The sequence below is a fragment of the Mytilus trossulus genome, chromosome 3 (assembly GCF_036588685.1).
Source record: "Mytilus trossulus isolate FHL-02 chromosome 3, PNRI_Mtr1.1.1.hap1, whole genome shotgun sequence".
Lineage (NCBI taxonomy): Eukaryota > Metazoa > Mollusca > Bivalvia > Mytilida > Mytilidae > Mytilus > Mytilus trossulus.
The window spans coordinates 81,934,422-81,955,418 of NC_086375.1; the positions used below are offsets into that span (position 1 = coordinate 81,934,422).

A 20,997-nucleotide genomic window follows, 5' to 3' on the forward strand; every position below is an offset into this window, starting at 1 on the left:
GAGGTCCCGGAAGTAACGGCAGTCTTATGGGAAATTCAATAAGAATGATCTTACATCAGCTTTTTCTTGGAGGATTTGTTCTTTCCCTCTAACGCAACTTGTGACGATAAAGTTGTGTAGAGGAACAATTGGGACATATAACTTGTTCATTATCTTCATATTCTTTAACAACAGGCTGCTTTACAATGTTAAAATGTTCGGTCCAAGCTTGAGCAGGACTAAAGTCTGATGCCAAGGTGGTGTTGTGATCAGTATACACTGTTACTTTTCTTTCTTTGAAAACTCTACGTTTTGATGGTGAACACAATGGTAATCCTAGAGCTAAACTGACAGTGGTTGTCGTTTCCGAGATTCTGTTGTTGGGTTTGCGCCTACTGATTTTTCTAATGATCTCTAATGTATCAAAGCAGAAGTCTTCATCAAAGCCAGCCAATCCACGGAACTGGAATGTGTTGCTGATGCATATGTAACGTGGTCCCTTTTAGCCACATATAGAAACACAAAATATACTCCTGGCATCCTGACATGATCAAGATTAGCATCCGTAAACTGGACACATCTTCGCCTGAGTGTGTGAGCATGTCGGGGAATAAGGGGTGCCCATTTATATGCCAAAAAATCATCTACTGAATTCCACTCGGTATTAAAAATTAAAGTCATACATAATCTAATACTTCTGGAGCAAAACAATCTCCAATATCCCACTGTAAACATATTTTCTGTTTTCGTTCGAATAACAATCACTTACTGGTCGAAAGGTTACTAAATCTGTAGAGGCATTGATGTTTTCTAATTCAAAGTCAAAATCTGACATATCTAATGAGTGAAGCTCTTTCACTGTTCTTTGTAATTCCCTCTCTTAAAAGATTAGATGATCAGTGACTGTGGTGGCGAAGGCGGTGGCAGAGGTAAACGTTACAAGCGCATAAGGACGAAAACATGTTATAAAAGATAGAGCAGGGGTCTAAATTAATATCCATGTTTTTATTTTTGTTTTCCAAATTTTAGGTTTACTTATATCACGTTTTTCCCCTCATATCAAAATGTAGTATAAGTAAATAGCCACAGGGCTTTTTCAAGTTACAGGTTGTGCAAAATTGTCAGATAATACATGGTTAAAACAATTTCTCGTGATAGAAAGAAAACGATAGAATTTTTAGATAAATTATATCTGAGAAGAAAATCTTCATAATGTAAATTGGTAAATTCACTTCACACATGCAAATAAGTGCTTAATTAAAAAAAAACACTCGTAATAATAAGATAAAACATTTTTAATTTTGATGAAAAGTCTTAAACAAATAAATTCCATTCTTCACCAAAAAAATAAAAAAAATGTTCATGATCTAGACCGATTGTGATCTGCTATTTCGAACGGTTACATCATGGGCAAAAGAAGATATAATTGGTGTTAAATCTATCTTCATTGGGGCTTATTATAAACCGCAAGAAAACTGCACTTAAAGTATAAATGAACTTAGCAGATAATTACAGAGAATAACAACACACAGTAATATCTGGCTACTTGGAGATTTCAACCTCCCTAAATATGACAGGGATAAACAAGAACTGAAACCAAATTGTAAATTTACAAAAACATATAATAACATTTTTGATATCATGAATGACCATAATCTTGAACGGGTTGTACAAGTACCAACAAGACAGGAAAACACACTAGATCTGTTTACATAAACCAGCCTTCACTCGTACAAAACACGAAAACACTACCTAGTCTCGGAGCAAGACCAAGACAGTGTCTTTCATGGAATGAACATAACAATAAAGAAAAATGAAGACACCAAGAAAAATAAATCAATACAAAAAAGCAGACTGGGACAAAATACGCACAGAAATGAAAAACTTCAAAGATGAATACTAGCTTTTTACCCCACAGTACAAAAGTGGCCGCTTATCAAAAACAAAATACAACAAATGACAGACAAAAATATTCCATCTAAAATGTTGAAGCAAAAAACAAAATATTCATTGGCTAAATAAAGAGACTACTCAGAAAAAATAACAGAATATATAAGAAAATATGGTCAACTAAAACTAAGAATAAATCAGATATTATAAAAAAAAACCAAAACAGATCTTTAAAACACCACTGTTCTTGGCCCATGTCTTTTCCTAATTTATATAAATGACATGGCAGACAACCCCCAAAAGTAATATTCGTCTCTTTGCAGATGACACTATTGTGTATTTAACAATACCATCACTTACTGACTGTCACACCCTTCAATCAGACTTACATAAATTGGAACAATGGGAGCAAGAATGGCTAATGTCTTTTAACCCGACAAATGTGAATTCATCCACATAACTAAAAAGCGTAAACCCAGTATCTTTGAGTACACACTACATGATCACATATTTAAATCAACAGACAAAGCTAAATATCTCGGAGTTACCACCATAAACGATATAACATGGAATTCAAATATAAATAACATCTCAAATAAAGCAAATGCATCACTCACGGATTTATAAAAAGAAATGTTAAAACCAACAGCATAAAAACAAAGAACTTGCTGACAAAACATACAACAAATGGAAGTTTTTAACGACCTTGACTGGCTATACAGCCCTTGCACGGTCGGTACAAAACATATGATATATCAGACCAAAAATTGAATATGGTAGTGTTGTCTGTGACCTCTGGCAGAAACAACAAATACAAAAAAATGAAATGATCCAAGAAGAGTTAATAGGTACACACCAAATCAATACAGCTACCAAAGTAGTGTAACAGCCATGATTGAACATCTAAGCTGGCATACCTAAGTCCTTACAACAAAGAAGCCAACATCTTGCATCAGTCACCATGCTTTACAAAAGCATACACCAATAAGTATCACTCTCAAATATACAATATTTAGTACCATCAAAAGAACATAAATTTGTACAGTCATTCTCTCCCACAAATTACCATTTATTATTTTATATTCATTTTTTCCTAGAACAATAAGGTTGTGGAATTCATTACCATACAGGGAAGCCTGTATAGCAGTTCATTTTTTTGTCTCTCCAACATAGAATTCCTCACAATTTGAACATATGAGAGAAAGATGACATTTGAACATTTACAAGACATATCTTGCTTTAAAACAAATTGAACTTTGTTCTTTTAAATTTGGGCAAGTCATACATCGATTATCGGTACATTTATTTTTTGTACAATTGGCAAAGTTTCATTAAAGTCAAATTTTGAAGATGTTAAATATCGTTTCAAACTTTTCGACTGCCTTTTGCTGTTGAAAATCTTCTCTTTCTGTAAGATTTTGTCCATTCTTTCACTTTTGTGTAAATTTGTTTCAATTTGTCGTATGATATTAATATAAGATGTTATTATGCGAAAATTTTGTTATTAAATCGTGTTGACAAATATCTGCATAGTATCGTCTATTCTGGACGATCCGGTACATAGTAAATTTGCTGGATAGTTTGGAGGTCGATTCAAACCCATTTTTTATGACTCAATATGGAGTAAAAATAAAATTGGTGTTCCTATACAATAAAGAAGGATAGAGCTACAAAATAAACATAGTATGGACATTTGTTTGATCATAAAAAAACGTAGGTGAAAAAACTGTCAAAATAGGTGCAATATTATTTGGGTCGGTTAGAACTATAAAGATCTAAATACAGAATAAATTTGAAGAAAAAAAATCTGTTATTATTATTTTTTTTATTTGCAACTAAAATTCGCGAAACTGAGCTTCAGTGAAGTATCTTTGTATGCCGAAAACTTAATAATTCGTTAATTAAGAAAGGTCCAAAGGTAATAACAACCACTTTGACAGTAGGATCCAAAAAATTCCCGAACTTTTTTTAACGCAAGCGCAGTATGCATTTCACGTGGTACAGTGGACCAATCGTATCATTTCGGTCATTGTCGCCGCCAAGCTCGGATTCTCAGGAAAAGATCCGATACACAAAACATTCCTTGCATGTTCACCAGAATTAGTTTTGATAGCTTACTGGCATGTTCCAACTTTATCGCCATTCATCAAAATGACATATTTGAAACTTTGCAGTCGTATGCATGCAGAATTCTCTAACTTTGCGGCACATTCCAAGGACCGAAAAGTTTCTGTGGACGCCATTTTGTCATTGGGAGATACAAGACCCTTGATTTATTGAGATATTATTGATTAAAGAGACTATATTTTACTTGAAGAAAGACATAAACATTATATTTAAACATTCAGGGATGGATATTTTGCATTAGATATTCGGAACAATGGCGAATTCCAATACAACACTGGCCAGTTTGTGGATGGATGATGGTAAATTTTCCCTCGAATTATCCCCCCTTGTTACAAAATTATTCCTCGTGCTCTTTTGTTTATGGCAATACAAAGAAAGTCATTCTGTATAACTTGATAATAATAACTCTTTCTGTTTTAATTTCTTTAAACATGAACAGGGACAATGCTTTAATCTTGTAAATCAGCATGTATCCTGATGTACACAAATGTAAATAAAAGGGTTAAAAAAAAGGGGGTACATGTACTGTATGTCAAATGTGTTCAGGTTTGGAAATCATAATTGAATTATCAAAATTTTAAACGCACAAGTACATGATTTAAAACTCCCAGTGCTTATCCTAGGCATACAGCCGGTATAAGGTCCTAAACTGAACCATTCACAGGTCAATTTGGCCCCATAGTAAAATTATGAATAGTCTATATATCACCTTTCGTAGGATTGTGTGACATTTGAATATAGATATATAGAATTTATTAAAAGTTTCCATGCTTTGTGACAAATGAACTGAAGTAATATTGGAGTAACATTCAGATTAATTATTTTAAGTCAATAAGAAAATGAGGGTGGTAAAAGGGTAATGAACTCGGAACCATGTGAAATAGAAATGGGGAGAAACAAAGAATGAGAAATGAAATCTTAAATTAGAATATTATACTCAGTCCTTCTTGGAGATCATGAAGCCTTTAAAAGTGGACATGGAGACCTTGCAGTCAACATTTAGCGTCTGCTACTAACATCTTAGTTTGAAAAAATATATAATACATAGTAATTTGATGGACGTCCCTTTATAGCTTGTTGTTCGGTGTGAGCCAAGGCTCCGTGTTGAAGGCAATACTTTTAACCTATAATGGTTTAATTTTTAAATTGTTATTTGGATGGAGAGTTGTCTCATTGGCACTCACACCACATCTTCCTGTATCTATTCATTGATTGATACAATACATATTGCAAAAGTAGAATGGTAATTACGACACACACATCAATTACTTTTAGATTAAACAAATTTCAATAAGTTTTATAACACTCTGCTTTTAAATCGGATGCAGACATGCACGGAAAATTAAGAGCACAGACACGAAACACAGAAAAAATAAGGGGAAGCACACAAATCGAACCCAATATGAGAAAACACGAAATAAAACGCCAAAACACATAAATAGGGGAAATAAAAAGGCAGTAAATGTGTTTACTCCTGAACCATTCAATAAAAGCTTTTCAAATTTTAAAATGTTGTTACTGTTGACAAAATGGAGGTCAAGTTAGATGTTATTGATCATGATGATTGTAACTTTTTAGGAGTTTTGGTCCTTGTGATATTGATAAATGCACGCCTGGTCACAAATAAATGTAAAAGAATCTGGTTTTTTTTTCCTTATTATTCAATGATCAGCTGATATATTTTTGTAGCCCAATCAAGTCCGATGAAAATAATTCAGACCACACCAACACGAGGAGCCAGTGGTGGAGGGGAAATTAAAGATGATATTGTCAAATTCTACAAAGATTCTGGACTAGAACCAATGGCAAAAGAGGTGAATATTTACAATTATTTTACACCCAGATTCCATGTACATGGACATGATGTATGTGCAGTATCTACTTGTAAGTTAGCACAACTCCCTTTCTTCTAGTCCTGCTCTGTGGAGTTATATAATGGAATATTATTATTCTTTTTAATGTATAAAAGTCAATATTACTTCTTGGCATTTTTTTTTTACATGTAGTAACCCCAAAATACTATAAATTTAGCAAAAATAGATGTACATTAATTCCTTTAAAAATTAGTTGCCATATTTAGATTTTGGATATTGGGCATTATACAAACATGTATGTAATCGTCCAATATAATGTTCTTGGACCAGATTCATGTGGTGTCCAGAAACCTATCCTGAGGCTGTGTCAAACCTTTTTAATTGCAATATATTCCCAATTCAGAGCTGTATCAATTTTAAAATTGCAAAAATGGTTAGCAAGACAATATAAATTTTTATTTCTGAAACTTTTTTGCCATGTTTGCTATGTTTTAGTGTTGGATAATCGGTTGAAATTACCAACCGATTATCTATTACAATTGGTTGACAGCAACCAACCGACTACCGGTTATAATCGGATCATAACACCTTGCCCTCTTTTTTCAAAGGAAATCGTGCATTTAGTCTCATTGTACTTGTCTAATGTGTATCCATATCATTGCAGAGTTTATATATTCATATTTGATCTTTTGTTTCCATTTCATATTCAGGAGTACTTACTACTAAATTATAATTCTGGTACCTTTGATAATTATCTATTTAGCAGTTAAAACAATGAATTAATAAGAATCAAGATTCATATTGAACATATTTTATCTCATAATTACAACATTAATAACCAACAGTGACATGCACTAACATTTCAAAATTTCAATGGTGAAACTCACAAAAAAAATTCAATAACATAGCTGTATGAACATTTGAATGCTTCAAATTAGGAAAAGATATATAAAGGTTTTTTTTAACTTTTAGAAATTTAAAATTAACATAAAAAAATAAAACAATGCATTTGCATTTTACAGTAAACATGGGTATTAAGCCAATGTCTGTTAATTCGTGTAGAACGCTTTTATTACTTTTGTAATCATTATTTTCTTTCAATTGTGTCATTCGTGCGTCTGAACTTATAATTGCAAGAATGCGGAATTTTTACATAGTTGAACTGTATCCGATTCGTGATTCTTATATTTATATAAATGGCGGACAAATATTGGAAAATTTACAAAAGTAAACGATGTTTGGCAAGAAATCTGGAAAGGAATATGACATTTTTGATGCTACAAATGGATAACACATTAATAAAAGACAACTTGCAACACGTTTTAATGAAGCAACGGAATTATTTTGTCTAAAATCAGAATTATTTGTACGCTCTCAAGTAACAAGTACCGGTATTGAAAGAAAGTATTTCATACAAAGTTATTAATCTTAAATACCATTCTATCAATCTGCAAATGCTTTTTGTCATGTTATAAAGAAGGAAATTAGTTATTTCTTTAATTATAGGATGTTTGACATTGTTTCTGTCATCGACTGATATTTTTTGTTCATATTGTTTGACTGCGCATATGAAATGCAAACAGTAAACGGACCGGAAGTTGACAAGCTCAAAGTCCGGAAACTTTAACGACAATCAATTGAACAATATCCCAATCGATTATCAACATCGCCAGTCCCAACCAACTGATTTCCGACTTATTCCAATCATCGGAACAACACTACTATGTTTCATATGCATGCTAGGGTAAAAGTTTAGATGAATTATATATACAGAATGTGCCTTCAGCCTTGTATCACCATTGCAGAGTTCGCCAAAACGTTTTTGACCCATCACTCATGGGACCTTCAAAGCAAGATTATTTGTCAGTCCTACAAAATTTTAGCAATTTCTGAAAAACTTTCAATTTTATCCTGAAATAATTTTATCGAAAAATGACTTTATTATTATTAGTTTTATTTTTCACAGTCACAGACAAATTAACAATAAAGAAACAGTTCTGTTCTTCTGATTGTTCTTATTTAAAGTCATCTTCACTATCTAATTCATTGTCTGAATTAATTTCTCAGTATACAGTATGTTATCTCCATTGAAGAGTTCAATCGCTGATTGTTTGGGTGGGATTGCTACATGAACAAATTTAGCAGGCCATGTGTGGATGCCACTTTGGTACAGTTTGTTTATAATCGGAAACCAGTACCCTACTTGTTTTTGATTATAAACACATGGCCTGCTAAAAGCTACTACCGAAAATAAGCAGCAGGGTACATTGTACATCTGGTGACCAATGTCAACATGTACTGGAATTAGTTGCGGTACAATTAATTAACAATAAAAAAGGCACTGCAATGGCCATTTTTACATCAGTCATCAGGACCGGCACTAGCTTTCAAAATACTGCTCCCAGAGTCATTTTGACCGACAGGACAGACCATTTTCTTGAAATTTGCCATTGTGCCTCCTATATGTATTTCTGGTAACTGTAATACTTCATGTCCTTTCTGTAATCAATCTATATTCTCAGAAGATGTTGTCAGCATAGAGCAGCAGAACCTTTGTTAAATTACTTGATAGAAAAACGAAAATTCAGAATAAAACGCAATCATCTATTTTTACTGCTAACAGTAAAAAACAAAATCCGGTTACTTTGATTTCTAAAAATGGAAAAAAATAGGGGGCAGGCAAAGATGAAAATCAATTCATTTAATTAGGGCCCCGCCTTTAGGCGGGTCGCCCTATAGTGATCAGCCTGTGCGTCCGTCCGTAACACTTTGTGTCCGCTCCATATCTAGAGAACCATTATGATTTCATACTTTATACTTTACATGTTTATTAACCACCACCAGAGGGCGTGTCATGATGTATGAATAACTTCCTAGGTCAAAGGTCAAGGTCAAAAACTTTGGTTTCAGTTGACAACCCTGTGTCCTGTGGTGAAGATCGTGTCTGCTCTATATCTTGAGAACCGTTATGATTACAAAGTTTATACTTGACATCCATTTTAACCAACACCAGAGGGTGTGTCATGATGTATGTACAACTTCCTAGATCAAAGGTCAAGGTCAAAAACTTTGGTTTCAGTTGACAACCCCGTGTCCGCTCCATATCTAGATAACCGTTATGATTTTATACTCAATACTTAATATGTTTATTAACCAACACCAGAGGGTGTGTCATGATGTATGTACAACTTCCTAGGTCAAAGGTCAAGGTCAAAAACTTTGGTTTCAGTTGACAACCCTGTGTCCTGTGGTGAAGATCGTGTCCGCTCCATATCTAGATAACCTTTATGATTTCAAAGTTTATACTTGACATCCACTTAAACCACCACCAGAGAACGTGTCGTGATGTTTGTACAACTTCTTAGGTCAAAGGTCAAAGTCAAAAAAACTTTGGTTTCAGTTGACAACCCCGTGTCCTGTGGTGAAGATCGTGTCCGCTCTTATATCTTGAGAACCGTTATGATTTCAAATATTATTCTTGACATCCATTTTAACCAACACCAGAGGGTGTGTCATGATGTATGTACAACTTCCTAGGTCAAAGGTCTGTCTGTCTGTTGGTCTGTCCATTGCTAACAAATTTTTTTTTTTTTTAAATTTTCATTTTTTATTGAAATCTGTACATTTGTTAGTAATGAAAACATCGAATACCGGTACCTTATCCCGGCCTCGTTAATGTTAGTAATAGATCATGTAAATATATATGTGTTAGTATTTGTTAGTTCATTTTACAACAAAATATATCAGCTGTAGTTACAATATAATACCACATTTTTCATTTGCAATAAAAAAAAATAACATAATAAAAGTTCAAAAATAAGGACTACAAATACATGTATTTATCATATTAAAATAATAATTTTAACAAACATACAGATATTCAAGTTTTTACAGGTTTTTTTAAGAATGGAAAACTTGAGGTAAAGTTAGATAAATTAATCAAAATTGAAAATAAGAAAAAAAGAAAAAATTAATACAGAGAAAAAATAAAATTAAAATAAATATAATGTTCTGATGAATATTTTTGATGTAACTTTTTTTTGATAATTCAAAAATTGACATTCTATCATGTTTTTCACATATGAATTATAATAGGACTTTAATTACAATCGAACAAATGAGTAAATTGAATCCACAATTTATTAAAACTCTCAAGTTTATTATTTCTTACTGCTATACACTTCTCTAAATTATATAGATCTTTTAGTACTTTCTTCACAGCATGAATTGATAAAACTTTCTGGAAATATCTTGTATTATAAATATATTGTTTAAGACACAGAAAAATCAGGTTTGAAATTTCACCCTTGTATACATGTGAGACATCACCAAACAAAAAATTCTTTTTGGTGAATGAAATACTTATACCATTAGATAAAAACCATATATCTATTTCTTCTAATAAATTCTGGACATTTTCACAATTCCATAGAACATGTTCTATAGTTTCTATTTCTTCCTTACAAAAATTACATAGCTGACTATTTATGACATTAATTTTACACAAAAATTTGTTTGTAGCTAATATTCTATGATTTACTCTAAACTGTAACCATTGTAATTTTGTGTTATTAGTAACTGCAAAAGGAAGTTTGAAAATTTCTCTCCATTCCAATTCATTAAGTTCCAAAATTTCATTCCACTTTTTCTCCCCATTAGGAACCACTTTAGGTATTAACATCCAATATATATCTTTAGTTCCCTTTTTTCTTTTTAAAATGGTTTGAACAAAAGAGGGAATAAAAGGTTCTGTGAGCTTATTATCTCCCCTTGAATACAGCTTCTTTGTCTTATTTAATGCTGAAATGATACTATTATACATCATTATATTCCCAGAAATATCAAATTTGTCTTTTATTTCCCCATAGGAGAGAAACTTTCCACTATTACTAATCACATCATTTACAAAAACAATACCTTTATTATACCAACTTCTATAAAATACATTTTTATTGTTGATATTTATATTCTTATTCATCCATAATGGACTAGCAAGAAAATATTCCCATGTAGAATTTATATCTTTATCTACAAAATATTGCCATGCTTTAAATACATCAATCCAAAATTTGTTTTTGACATTTGAAATATTATTTGATGTGTAACTATTTCCTAGTTTAAACAATTTTTCTTTATCTATATTTGTAAATAAAATATTTAACCATTTACAGTTAGAACTAAACAATTTTCTTATCCATGTACATTTTAAAGCTATCATAAATAGATGAATATTTATCATCTTTAAACCACCATTCTTATAATCCATGTGTAACACTTCTTTTTTAACTCTATGAACTGGTGAGTTCCATAAAAAATAATAAATAGCATCATTAATTTTCTTAATCATCTCAGCATTTGGATTTGGTAATGTTAAAAAGAGATGATTAAGTATTGGAAGAATAAGAGTTTTAACCACAGATATTTTACCAATAACTGTTAAGTTTCTTTTAGACCATGTATTTATCAATTTTTTTATCTGAAGATACCTATCAGTATAATTTAAGTTTAAAATTTTATCAAGATCAATATCAAAATTTATCCCTAACAGCCTAAAAGAAGTTGACCCCCATGATAAATCTCTGTTCTGGCATAACATTTCTCTACTGTATTTTTTACTTCCAATCCATACTACTTGAGTTTTTGAAAAATTTATCCTTAGTCCAGAAAGTTTCGCATACCAATCTAGCTCTAATAAAGCTTCTTCCATAGATTCTTCACTTCCATCTAAAATCAGTGAAGTGTCATCTGCAAACTGAGATAGTTTATGTTCAACTTGAGAAATTTCTATACCCTGTATTTTCGTATTACCTCTAACTTTTATTGCCAAAATCTCTGCACATAATATGAAAAGGTACGGTGATAATGGGTCCCCCTGTCTACAGCCTCGTCCAATACCAAAGAACTCTGATAAATTTCCACCCTGAATGACTGCAGAGCTAATATTATTGTAAAGTACTTTTATCCAGTTGATTATGGAATTCCCAAAGTTGAAAAAAGTCAGAACTGCTAAAAGAAAATCCCAGGATACTGTATCAAACGCTTTTTCAAAGTCTATCAACAGTAATAAACCAGGTATATCTTTTTCTTCAGTATACTGCAAAATATCATATATAAGTCGGATATTATCTCCCATATAACGCCCACTTATAAAGCCAGTTTGATCTAAATTAATAAGTTTATCTAAAACTTTTTTAAATCTATTTGCGATCACCCCTGACCCAATTTTATAAACTGTATTTAATAATGAAATGGGGCGCCAGTTCTTCAGAAAATGGCGTGGCTTGTTATCCTTTGGCAAACATGTGATAATACCTTGTTTTTGAGTGACTGATAATGATCCAATATGAAATCCATAATTTAGAGATTCTACAATAAAATATTTTAAATCTTTCCAAAAAAATTTAAAAAACTCAGTCGAAAAACCATCTGATCCAGGAGATTTATTATTTTTCATTTTATGTAATGTTAAACCTGCCTCAGCTATAGTTATCTCCCCTTCTAAATTATTTTTTTCATCCTCTGTCAATTTTTCAAAATCTAAATTTTTTAAATCATTTTCTAACTGTTCAAATTTACAGCCATTTAAACTACAATCCCTATTTTTGTAAAGTGTTTCATAAAATACTTTTGTTTCTTTTAAAATATCATTTTGCTTTGTTATAATCCTTCCATCTTCTGTTTCGACTTTTGGTATAATTTTACTAGTAAAATTTTTGGATTCAAGACCACAAAAATATTTAGTTGGCTTTTCTCCTTCCTCAATCCATTTTACCCTTGAACGTATTAATTTACCCTTCATCTTTTCTTTCCTTATATCCTCCAGTTCTTGTTTTTTATCTTTTAATTGATTTATTAATTCTTCCTTAAAATTTGCTTCTAATAAATCAATTTCTCTTTGTAAATCAAGAACCTTTTTATCCTTTTCTTTTTTCTTATAACTTGCATATGAAATAGTCTTTCCTCTGATTTCCATCAATAAAGTCTCAAGAAATAATTGCTTGTTTATAGTAAGTTGTAAATTTTCATCATAAATTTCATCAATATGTTCCAAATCATAAACATGTGCACAATATTGTTTCTTGACATCAATTATTTTATCTTTAACAGTATTTACATATTCTTGATCATATAATAAGGAATTATTGAATTTCCACAGTCCTTTACCTCTTATAAATGGGTTAAATTGTAGCTCTAAAATTACAAAAGAATGATCTGAGCGATAGCAAGGTTCAATTTTACAATTTAGTAAATTTGTTAACATATTATCTGTAAAAAGAAAAAAATCCAGCCTAGCCTGTTTAAAGGGCTTCTTTTTTCTCCATGTATATCTATGCAAGTCTGGGAAAAGTTCCCTAAAAGGATCTATAAGGTTCCATTGGTCTATGATTTCTAAAATTTTATCTCGAGCACTAGGGTTATTAATATGTAAATAGTTGCAATAGTCTATATGAGGATACAATACAAGATTAAAATCACCACATATTATAAAGTTTTCATTTCCAAAATCTTCTATAATACACATAATAAGATGGTAAAAATTAGGATTATCTGCATTAGGACCATATAATGATAGAAGTGTTACTCTCTCCTTGTCTATAACAATATCTAATGCTAGATAATTACCATTTACATCTTTCTTCTCCTTTAATACTCTAAATTCAAAATTATTATTAAACATTACAGCAACTCCTCTAGAGTTTGAGGAGAAAGATGAAAAATAACACTCATAGCCCCACATGGTCTTAATATTCATTTCACTTTCATTTGTGAAATGTGTATCTTGAATACAATAGATGTTGCATTTTTTAGACTTAAGGAAATTAAATACATCTCTTCTCTTTTCAATGTCACCTAGACCTTGACAGTTAACTGATAATATCTTCAATGAACCCATTCAATTATGAGTAGAAAAAAATGTGAAGTCCAAAAAGAATACAGTAAATTAAAAGCAATATTCATCAGATGGGTTATTTGTACTGAAAATACATCTTGTTTGAACAAAAAAAACAAAAAAGAAAAAAAAATAATTTGAAAAAGTGAGGAAACTATGAGATAAAAAATTATAAACAGTATCAAGACAACAGTCATTTTTCCTGTTTTCTGCATACAACGTAATGATGCAGTTTCAATTTTTGCAATATTTTTCTCTATTTAGTTAAATATTCACTCAACTATCTTAATAAATCTTATTTTGTTTGACATTATATATAATCAGATCAGAGCCATAACCAAATAATATACAAACTTTAAGTAATAATTGTTTTTTTTTTTTAAAGGTAGCTAGAATTATCTCCCTTCTTTCAGTATTGAGTAGTCTAAATCAACAAAGTATATGTATATTTTTTAACCTCCAAAAAGTCAGAGTTACTTCCCTTCTCTCAGTCTTCTGTTGATGTCATCATATAACCCATATTTCATTTGGAGACCACTATCAGTTCTGCCATAAATGCCACAGTTGAAATACCACACCTGATCAAACCTTCCACTATCTTCAAGTCTTTTTATAAGAGCCATATTTCTGGTGGTAACATCATCTACAAATTTTACTTTGTTTCTTAGTTCTTTTCTTTTTCTCATTATACTCCTCTTTACGTCAGTATTAAAACACCTTACGATTAATGGTCGTGGTTCTCGTTGTGCAGGTAAACGATGGATGGCTACAATATCTCGGTCATGCAGTGTTATATTTAAGTCCGACTTTACCAATTGTATAAAATCTTGACGAAGATCTTGCTGCTCTTTCCAGGGGAAATTATATACCTTTATGTTATTCTTTCTGGAGTATTGCTCATTGTAGTTACTGCTTATATTTGTTACTTTAGCAATTTCTGTTGTTTCAGACAGTTCTTTTTTAATTGACATTGTTTTGGCTTCATTTTGATCTATCTTCCTTCTCAAATGTTCATTTTCAATTGATAAGGCCTCCACCTTTTCCTGCATATCTGTTTGGATTTTATTCAATCTCTCATTCATCTTTTTATCTAAAGTGGATTCAAATTTACTAAAAAGTTTTTTTACAATACCAGTAACCATATTCTCAAGGTCAGCTGTTTTGACAAGGTCTTTTGTTACTTCATTTAGATCATCTTTTGTTGTAACATCCCTGAGGCTAAACTTGATTTCATCTAGGTCTTTTTGAAAATTAATTATCCCTGATAAATCCATACTTGCATTAGAATCTGTTGACACATCTGAGCGAGTTCTCTTTGTAGGTTGTTTACTAATATCTTTATCTTTCTTAGCTGTTAATAAAGACTGAACAGTTTTTACCTGTTTCTGTTTATCTGCTGATTGACTTGAAAGTCTATTTGAAGGGTTACTACCTCCAGGCATATTGCACACAATATAATTATATAAGTCTATTGTTGTTAAATCCAATCATTCAAGTTTACACAATGAAATTCTTGAAAATGTCTAATATTTCCTATTTTCTTGAAATATATCACACAAAAAGCATATCAATGGATGCATCACTTCAAAAACTTCCTCTTGGCCATAAAATTAATCCATTTCAGACATTTAAACTGCTGAAAATATTGCAAAAATTGGGAGCTGACTTTTCACAGTGTTATCAGCTCAGCGGCCATCTTGATTCCACAAAATTTAACAAATTTGATCCACACTATATTTTGAGAGGACAGCTGTTATTATTTCATACGTTATACCTGACAAACATTTTCAAATTAACATATATATTAACCAACACCAGAGAATGTGTCATAATGTATGCATCCTAGGTCAAAGGTCAGTCTGTCGATCCGTTCGTTGTTCTTAACAAATAGTGTCCGCTCTATCTCTTGAGAACCGTTAATATTTCATACTTTATATTTGGTGGGTCATAATATAATGAAGGCATAATTCTAAAAATATGTGACAAATATCAATTGGGCAGCACCTTTAAACATATTGTTCAAACATCAATCCATATATCCAGAAGTCACCTTAGAGTAGTCAACAATGAGTTCACATCATGCAGTCATATCACTATTATACTATGAAAGTAAGTTGAGAATATTTATCAGTTTTAACTTAAAATCTTAGAATAAAATCACACATGAGACTATGTAATAACTTCAAATAATGCTTCATATCAGATTATCCATACAACTTATTTACCCCACGTTATTGACAGCGGGGCCCACAGAGATGGCTCCCATCTCAATGATATCTAGTTGGACTGATGGTGAAAAATTGTTATAAATAGATTATATTTCGATAAACACTTTAAAAAGCAAAAATGATCAGCACATTTCTGGAGTTCTTGCTTCGAGATTTTAACCAGTTTTTGGCATTTTTGCCTGTTACCTTAAGCTTGAAAAGTTTAAAGATAGATACATTTGTACTAAGATGCTTTATAAAGCAAAAATGATCTCAAAGACCAGATCTACAAGTAAGACAAATTTTGCTGAAATAAAGAATGATTGTTCTTAAATGACAATTTGATTACTTTTTGTGCAAAAACTTAGGAAGATAGAGAGAAACTGTATTAAAAGAATTTGTAAGGTTCCACTGAACCCAGTGTCTCGCTTTCTTTTGCTAGAAACTGTATTAAAAAAAAGTAAGGGTTCCGCTAACCCAGTCGTCTCGCTTTCTTTTGCTAGAAACTGTATTAAAAAAAAGTAAGGGTTCCGCTAACCCAGTCTGGCATATTTTTGCTAGAAACTATTAAAAGAATTTGTAAGGGTTCCGCTAACCCAGTGTCTCACTTACTTTTGCTAGAAACTGTACATGTGTTAAAAGAATTTGTAAGGGTTCCGCTGAATAAATTTGGAGGACGTTAATTAACAACAGTGTGGTGTTATGCACAATAGCAAATGATTTAATATAAATTCCAATCATATAACCAATTCTAAGGCCTTTGACTACAGTTACTCTGTGTCAGAAACCTACTTTTTGTCAAATATTTAATTTCAATCCAAATTCAAACCTGTATCAAGCTCAAATATTGTCTTTTTTTGGCCCAACTGTTTAGGGTTCAGGATTGGACCTCTGTGGTGGTATTCAGCTGCGCTCTGGGAAGCAATTTATTTTAAAATCTTTTAACTGCAGACTGTATCTAATGTTAACTGGAAGAAAAACTAAGTCCATTAATAAGTAACATACAAATGTACCCAAAAACAGGAAATTTCCTTGTAGCTTTTGATCATAATCAAACTTGTTCAAGTTTGGTACAAATCCAGAAATCCAAAACTTGGACAGAAATATATTTTCAAGATGATGAAAACTGATTTTTATGCCCCACCTACAAAGTAGAGGGGCATTAGGTTTTCTTGTCTGTGCGACTGTTTGTTTGTCCCGCTTCAGGTTAAAGTTTTTGGTCAAGGTAGTTATTGTTGAAGTCCAATCAACTTGAAACTTAGTACACATGTTCCCTATGACATGATCTTTCTAATTTAAATGTCAAATTAGAGTTTTTACCCGAATTTCATGGTCCACTGAACATAGAAAATGATAGTGCAAGTGGGGCATCCATGTACTTTGGACACATTCTTGTTATTAGAAGAAAAATCTGAATTTAGCTGATTAAAGGACTTAGGTTTTACAATCAACATTACACTTTAACATTGATAGTAGCAATTGCAAAAGATAAAAAGTTTACTTCATTCCCTCAAAGGACACTTTATAATTAATGAAAGTTATGACCAAATTTTCAGGTTGAAAGACAACATGTTGTAGTGAAACCCCATTATTACATGAATTTGGAGAAATGAACAACTTTCAGATTGTATGAATGAATAATTTAAATTACATATTCTTATTATGGATGTTATAAGACTCTGTATTGGAATTTAGAAATAGACTTTACATTTTGATAGAGAAATCTTTCCAGACATCTGCCTGCTACACCTGCCCTGAAGTCCTAACATGCTATTGGTTACATCAGATTTAATATAAACCCCTTTAATCATTATGGTATTATAAACAAGTTTAAGTTTAATAGTTCACCTTGTTGTCTTTACCTTTCTCAAAATGAGGAATATTTTATATTTATGAAAGATTTATAAAAAATATATTTTATAAAATTCAGATCAATTTAATACTATAGCATTCACAAGATTGACAATGATTGAATAGGTAATAAGAATAAGATATTCAAATACTGTTTAAAAAAGAAGAGAAAGCAATTTAATGAGAAACAAAAACATCAAAAGGCATTTGATCATTTAGCAATATTGAATGACAATGTGGAAGTTAGTTTTGACCTTGACATGCAGTAAAATTAATGTTCATTTAATAATAATATCCTCATGTTCTTGGTTCACTCCCACTGTGTGCACACCTTGTCAGTAGAACAGTTATATTGAGGTCATTACTTGTACATCTGCTCATTCCTATACACAACTGACAGAGCCACATACCGTTGTACACCACAAAGATATACATGAAAATCAGAAACAAACATTTAAAATGGTAAATATTTGTTATTTAAATTTTTTCCCTCAGTTTAAATGCAAGATAACTGTTTTTTATTACTTTTTATGTCAATCACAATGTTTAGTGAAGCGAAAATCCTTTATTTACAAAGACTTGGACAAAGGATTAAGCAAGTAGCTATCTGATAACATTGACCTAATTATCTCTAATAAATATTGAGGTTTATAAAGAAATTGATTGTACACCAATTACATAATGATTACCATAATGATTGTAATATGAGTTTGAATGATCTACATTTTTGTGGTTAATATCATTGATTTTCAAAAGACAATGCTTTTTTATGCATGTTTTTGTGTTAAATTTGAAGATATATGTTCTACCACACCGTGTACACAACTTTTTTTCCTTGGGGGGAAAAACACTGAATGATTTGTACAATGTAGTTGTCTAGCCTGTTGTACAGAGTTCAGAAGATAATATTATTATAACTATTATAAGTGTTAGCTACCTGACCCAATCTCTCAGCTTTTGTTAACTTTTATGGTCATCATAACATCATCTTAACCTATTGGACCAAATTTAAACATACATAATGAGGGGTTAATATTGTGAACCGTTTGATGTATTGATGTTGACACAGATAGAAGTTTAAAAAGAAAGTGGACATATATTCAATGCAAATACATTTGTTGGGGTTTAATTTAAGTCACTGGAAGTTAAAGGGAATATTATATAAAGAATTGTTATGCAATAAGTATTAACTTGATTAGCAGTTTGTGTTTGCTTTCCTCTGCAATTGGAATTTCCTACAAATAAAAATTCATTTTTTCCATTTCACCACTCCTCCTTCACATTATATGCATTAAATGTTGAAACAATTATATTCAGTTTAAAGCTAAAGATAAGTGACATCCTGTTCATATGGTGTGTTGGATAGGGAAATTATTAAACAAGGATTAATCACTTAATGTTATGTAACATCCAAGTCTGTGAGGACTCCTCTTGTGTAGATATGTTAGTGGACAGAAAATGTCATAAATTAAAGTGTGTATTTAGACCAAAAATGGTTATATTTGTCCTGGCACAAAATTGAATTGTTCAAGACTCAAAATATAAATTCTGAATTAAGAATTGCCTATGCAAAAAAGAATTGAACGGCCCTTTCTTTGATCTGAAGCTGTATCAATATTTTCTGTGTAGTGAGCTGTAGGAGTACAATATAAAATTGAGAATTGAAATGGGGAATGAGGCAAACAAGCTTGTTTTGGGTAGAAATTTTAAAGAAAACAAATTTGCATTTGACAAATACTTAGGTTTGTGATGAAAATTTAGAAAAACACTGCATATTGTATGTCATAACATATGATGTAAACGATATATGATACTTTTTTTTTGTAATTATTTTATTTTTGATGATGAAACATGTGAAATTACATACTACAGTATTGATACACATTTTTAAAAATAAAGTAATACTTGATAAATCAATTAAGTCATATGGATATAATAAGATATAGATATAAATATTACAAAAAGATTTTGTTAATTAATCAAATAAATTAAATAAAAGCTGCTTCTAACAAATGCCACTTCTGATCCATTTTTACTTTTTGTACAGGGGTTAAGAAACATACAGAGTATTTTTCTATATTAATCCAATATTTTAAATATTCTACCCCACCACATTTTGTGGGTAATATGTTCTTACATCTAAATTTGTATATATAATATTTGAAATACAACAAAATATTGTTAACTATTTTACTGTTGACAAAATCCTCAGACACACCTAAAATGACTTCTTTTGCACTGAAAGGCAGGAGAATGCCATAATTTTTAATCCAATCTATAACGGATAGCCAGAAGTTTTGTGATACATTACATTCCCAAAAAATGTGAAAAATATTTTCTTTAATTTCTGAACAAAAAGTACAAAGTTCAGTTTCTTTTAATTTACATTTCAATAAAAATGAATTACATGGTAGAATCCTATGAACAATCTTAAATTGGAAGTTTTGCAGAAAAGAGTTTCTGGTTATGATGAAGGGCATGGAATAAATAGCATTCCAATCCTCAATCTGCATATCTAAATCTCTATCCCATTTTTCACGGGAAGATAAAGATAACACTTTATTATCCTCCAAAAATAATGTATAGAAAAATTTACAACATTTTGGTTCCTTTTTAACTTTATCTATTAATTTATTTTCAATAATTTCCAGTTTTGAACTACCTTCTATCATACTTTTCCATCTCTTTGGAATCGCACTTAAAATACTATAAAATTCTACAAAGTTAGTATTGATATCATACTTTTTTTTAAATTCATCATATGAGAATAATGTATTTTTATCTGACATAAGATCATTAATGAAGAATATACTATTTTCAACATATTTGAACCTCAAAATCATCTTGCCATCTATTTTGATGTTTGGATTCAGCCATATGGACTGGGTCAAAATTTCAGTATTGTTTTCAGCTTTAAGCTTATTTTTTAACTTGGAAAAATTTACCAGGATATCATGCCAAAATGGATTAACTTTTTCTGCTAAGTAAAGTAAACCTTCCTGACTTAAGTGTAAAATCTTGTCCCCCCCAAATTTTTGTATATAACTAAGTAGCAAGACTTTCCAAGGAGAGTAGTTTTGGGAATCTAACGATATATGATACTTGTTTTATTTTTGGATTTGCAGAATCCAGAAAAATAAAAGCAAAATTTTAAAAAGTTGTAAAAAATGCAACAACAAAAAAACAAGCTAGCAATTATAACCAGCAAAACTGGTTATTTGAAATTTTGGTAGAACAT

The 20,997-nt window shown here is 31.0% G+C and overlaps 1 protein-coding gene across 2 annotated transcripts in view; it reads left to right on the forward strand.

Annotated features, from left to right (window-relative positions):
- Positions 1-3,876: 3,876 nt before the first annotated feature.
- The window catches only part of LOC134712613 (transcription factor Dp-2-like), a 30,679-nt gene continuing 13,558 nt past the window's right edge, over positions 3,877-20,997 (forward strand). The window contains exons 1-2 of one of the 2 annotated variants that reach the window (XM_063574339.1): positions 3,877-4,295; positions 5,686-5,810. In XM_063574339.1, coding sequence (XP_063430409.1) covers positions 4,250-4,295; positions 5,686-5,810 — 171 coding nt within the window. In that variant the 5' untranslated portion in view covers positions 3,877-4,249. Of the gene's footprint in view, positions 4,296-5,685; positions 5,811-18,088; positions 18,222-20,997 lie in introns of those variants that run through there. The other variant, XM_063574340.1, reaches the window with a different exon arrangement.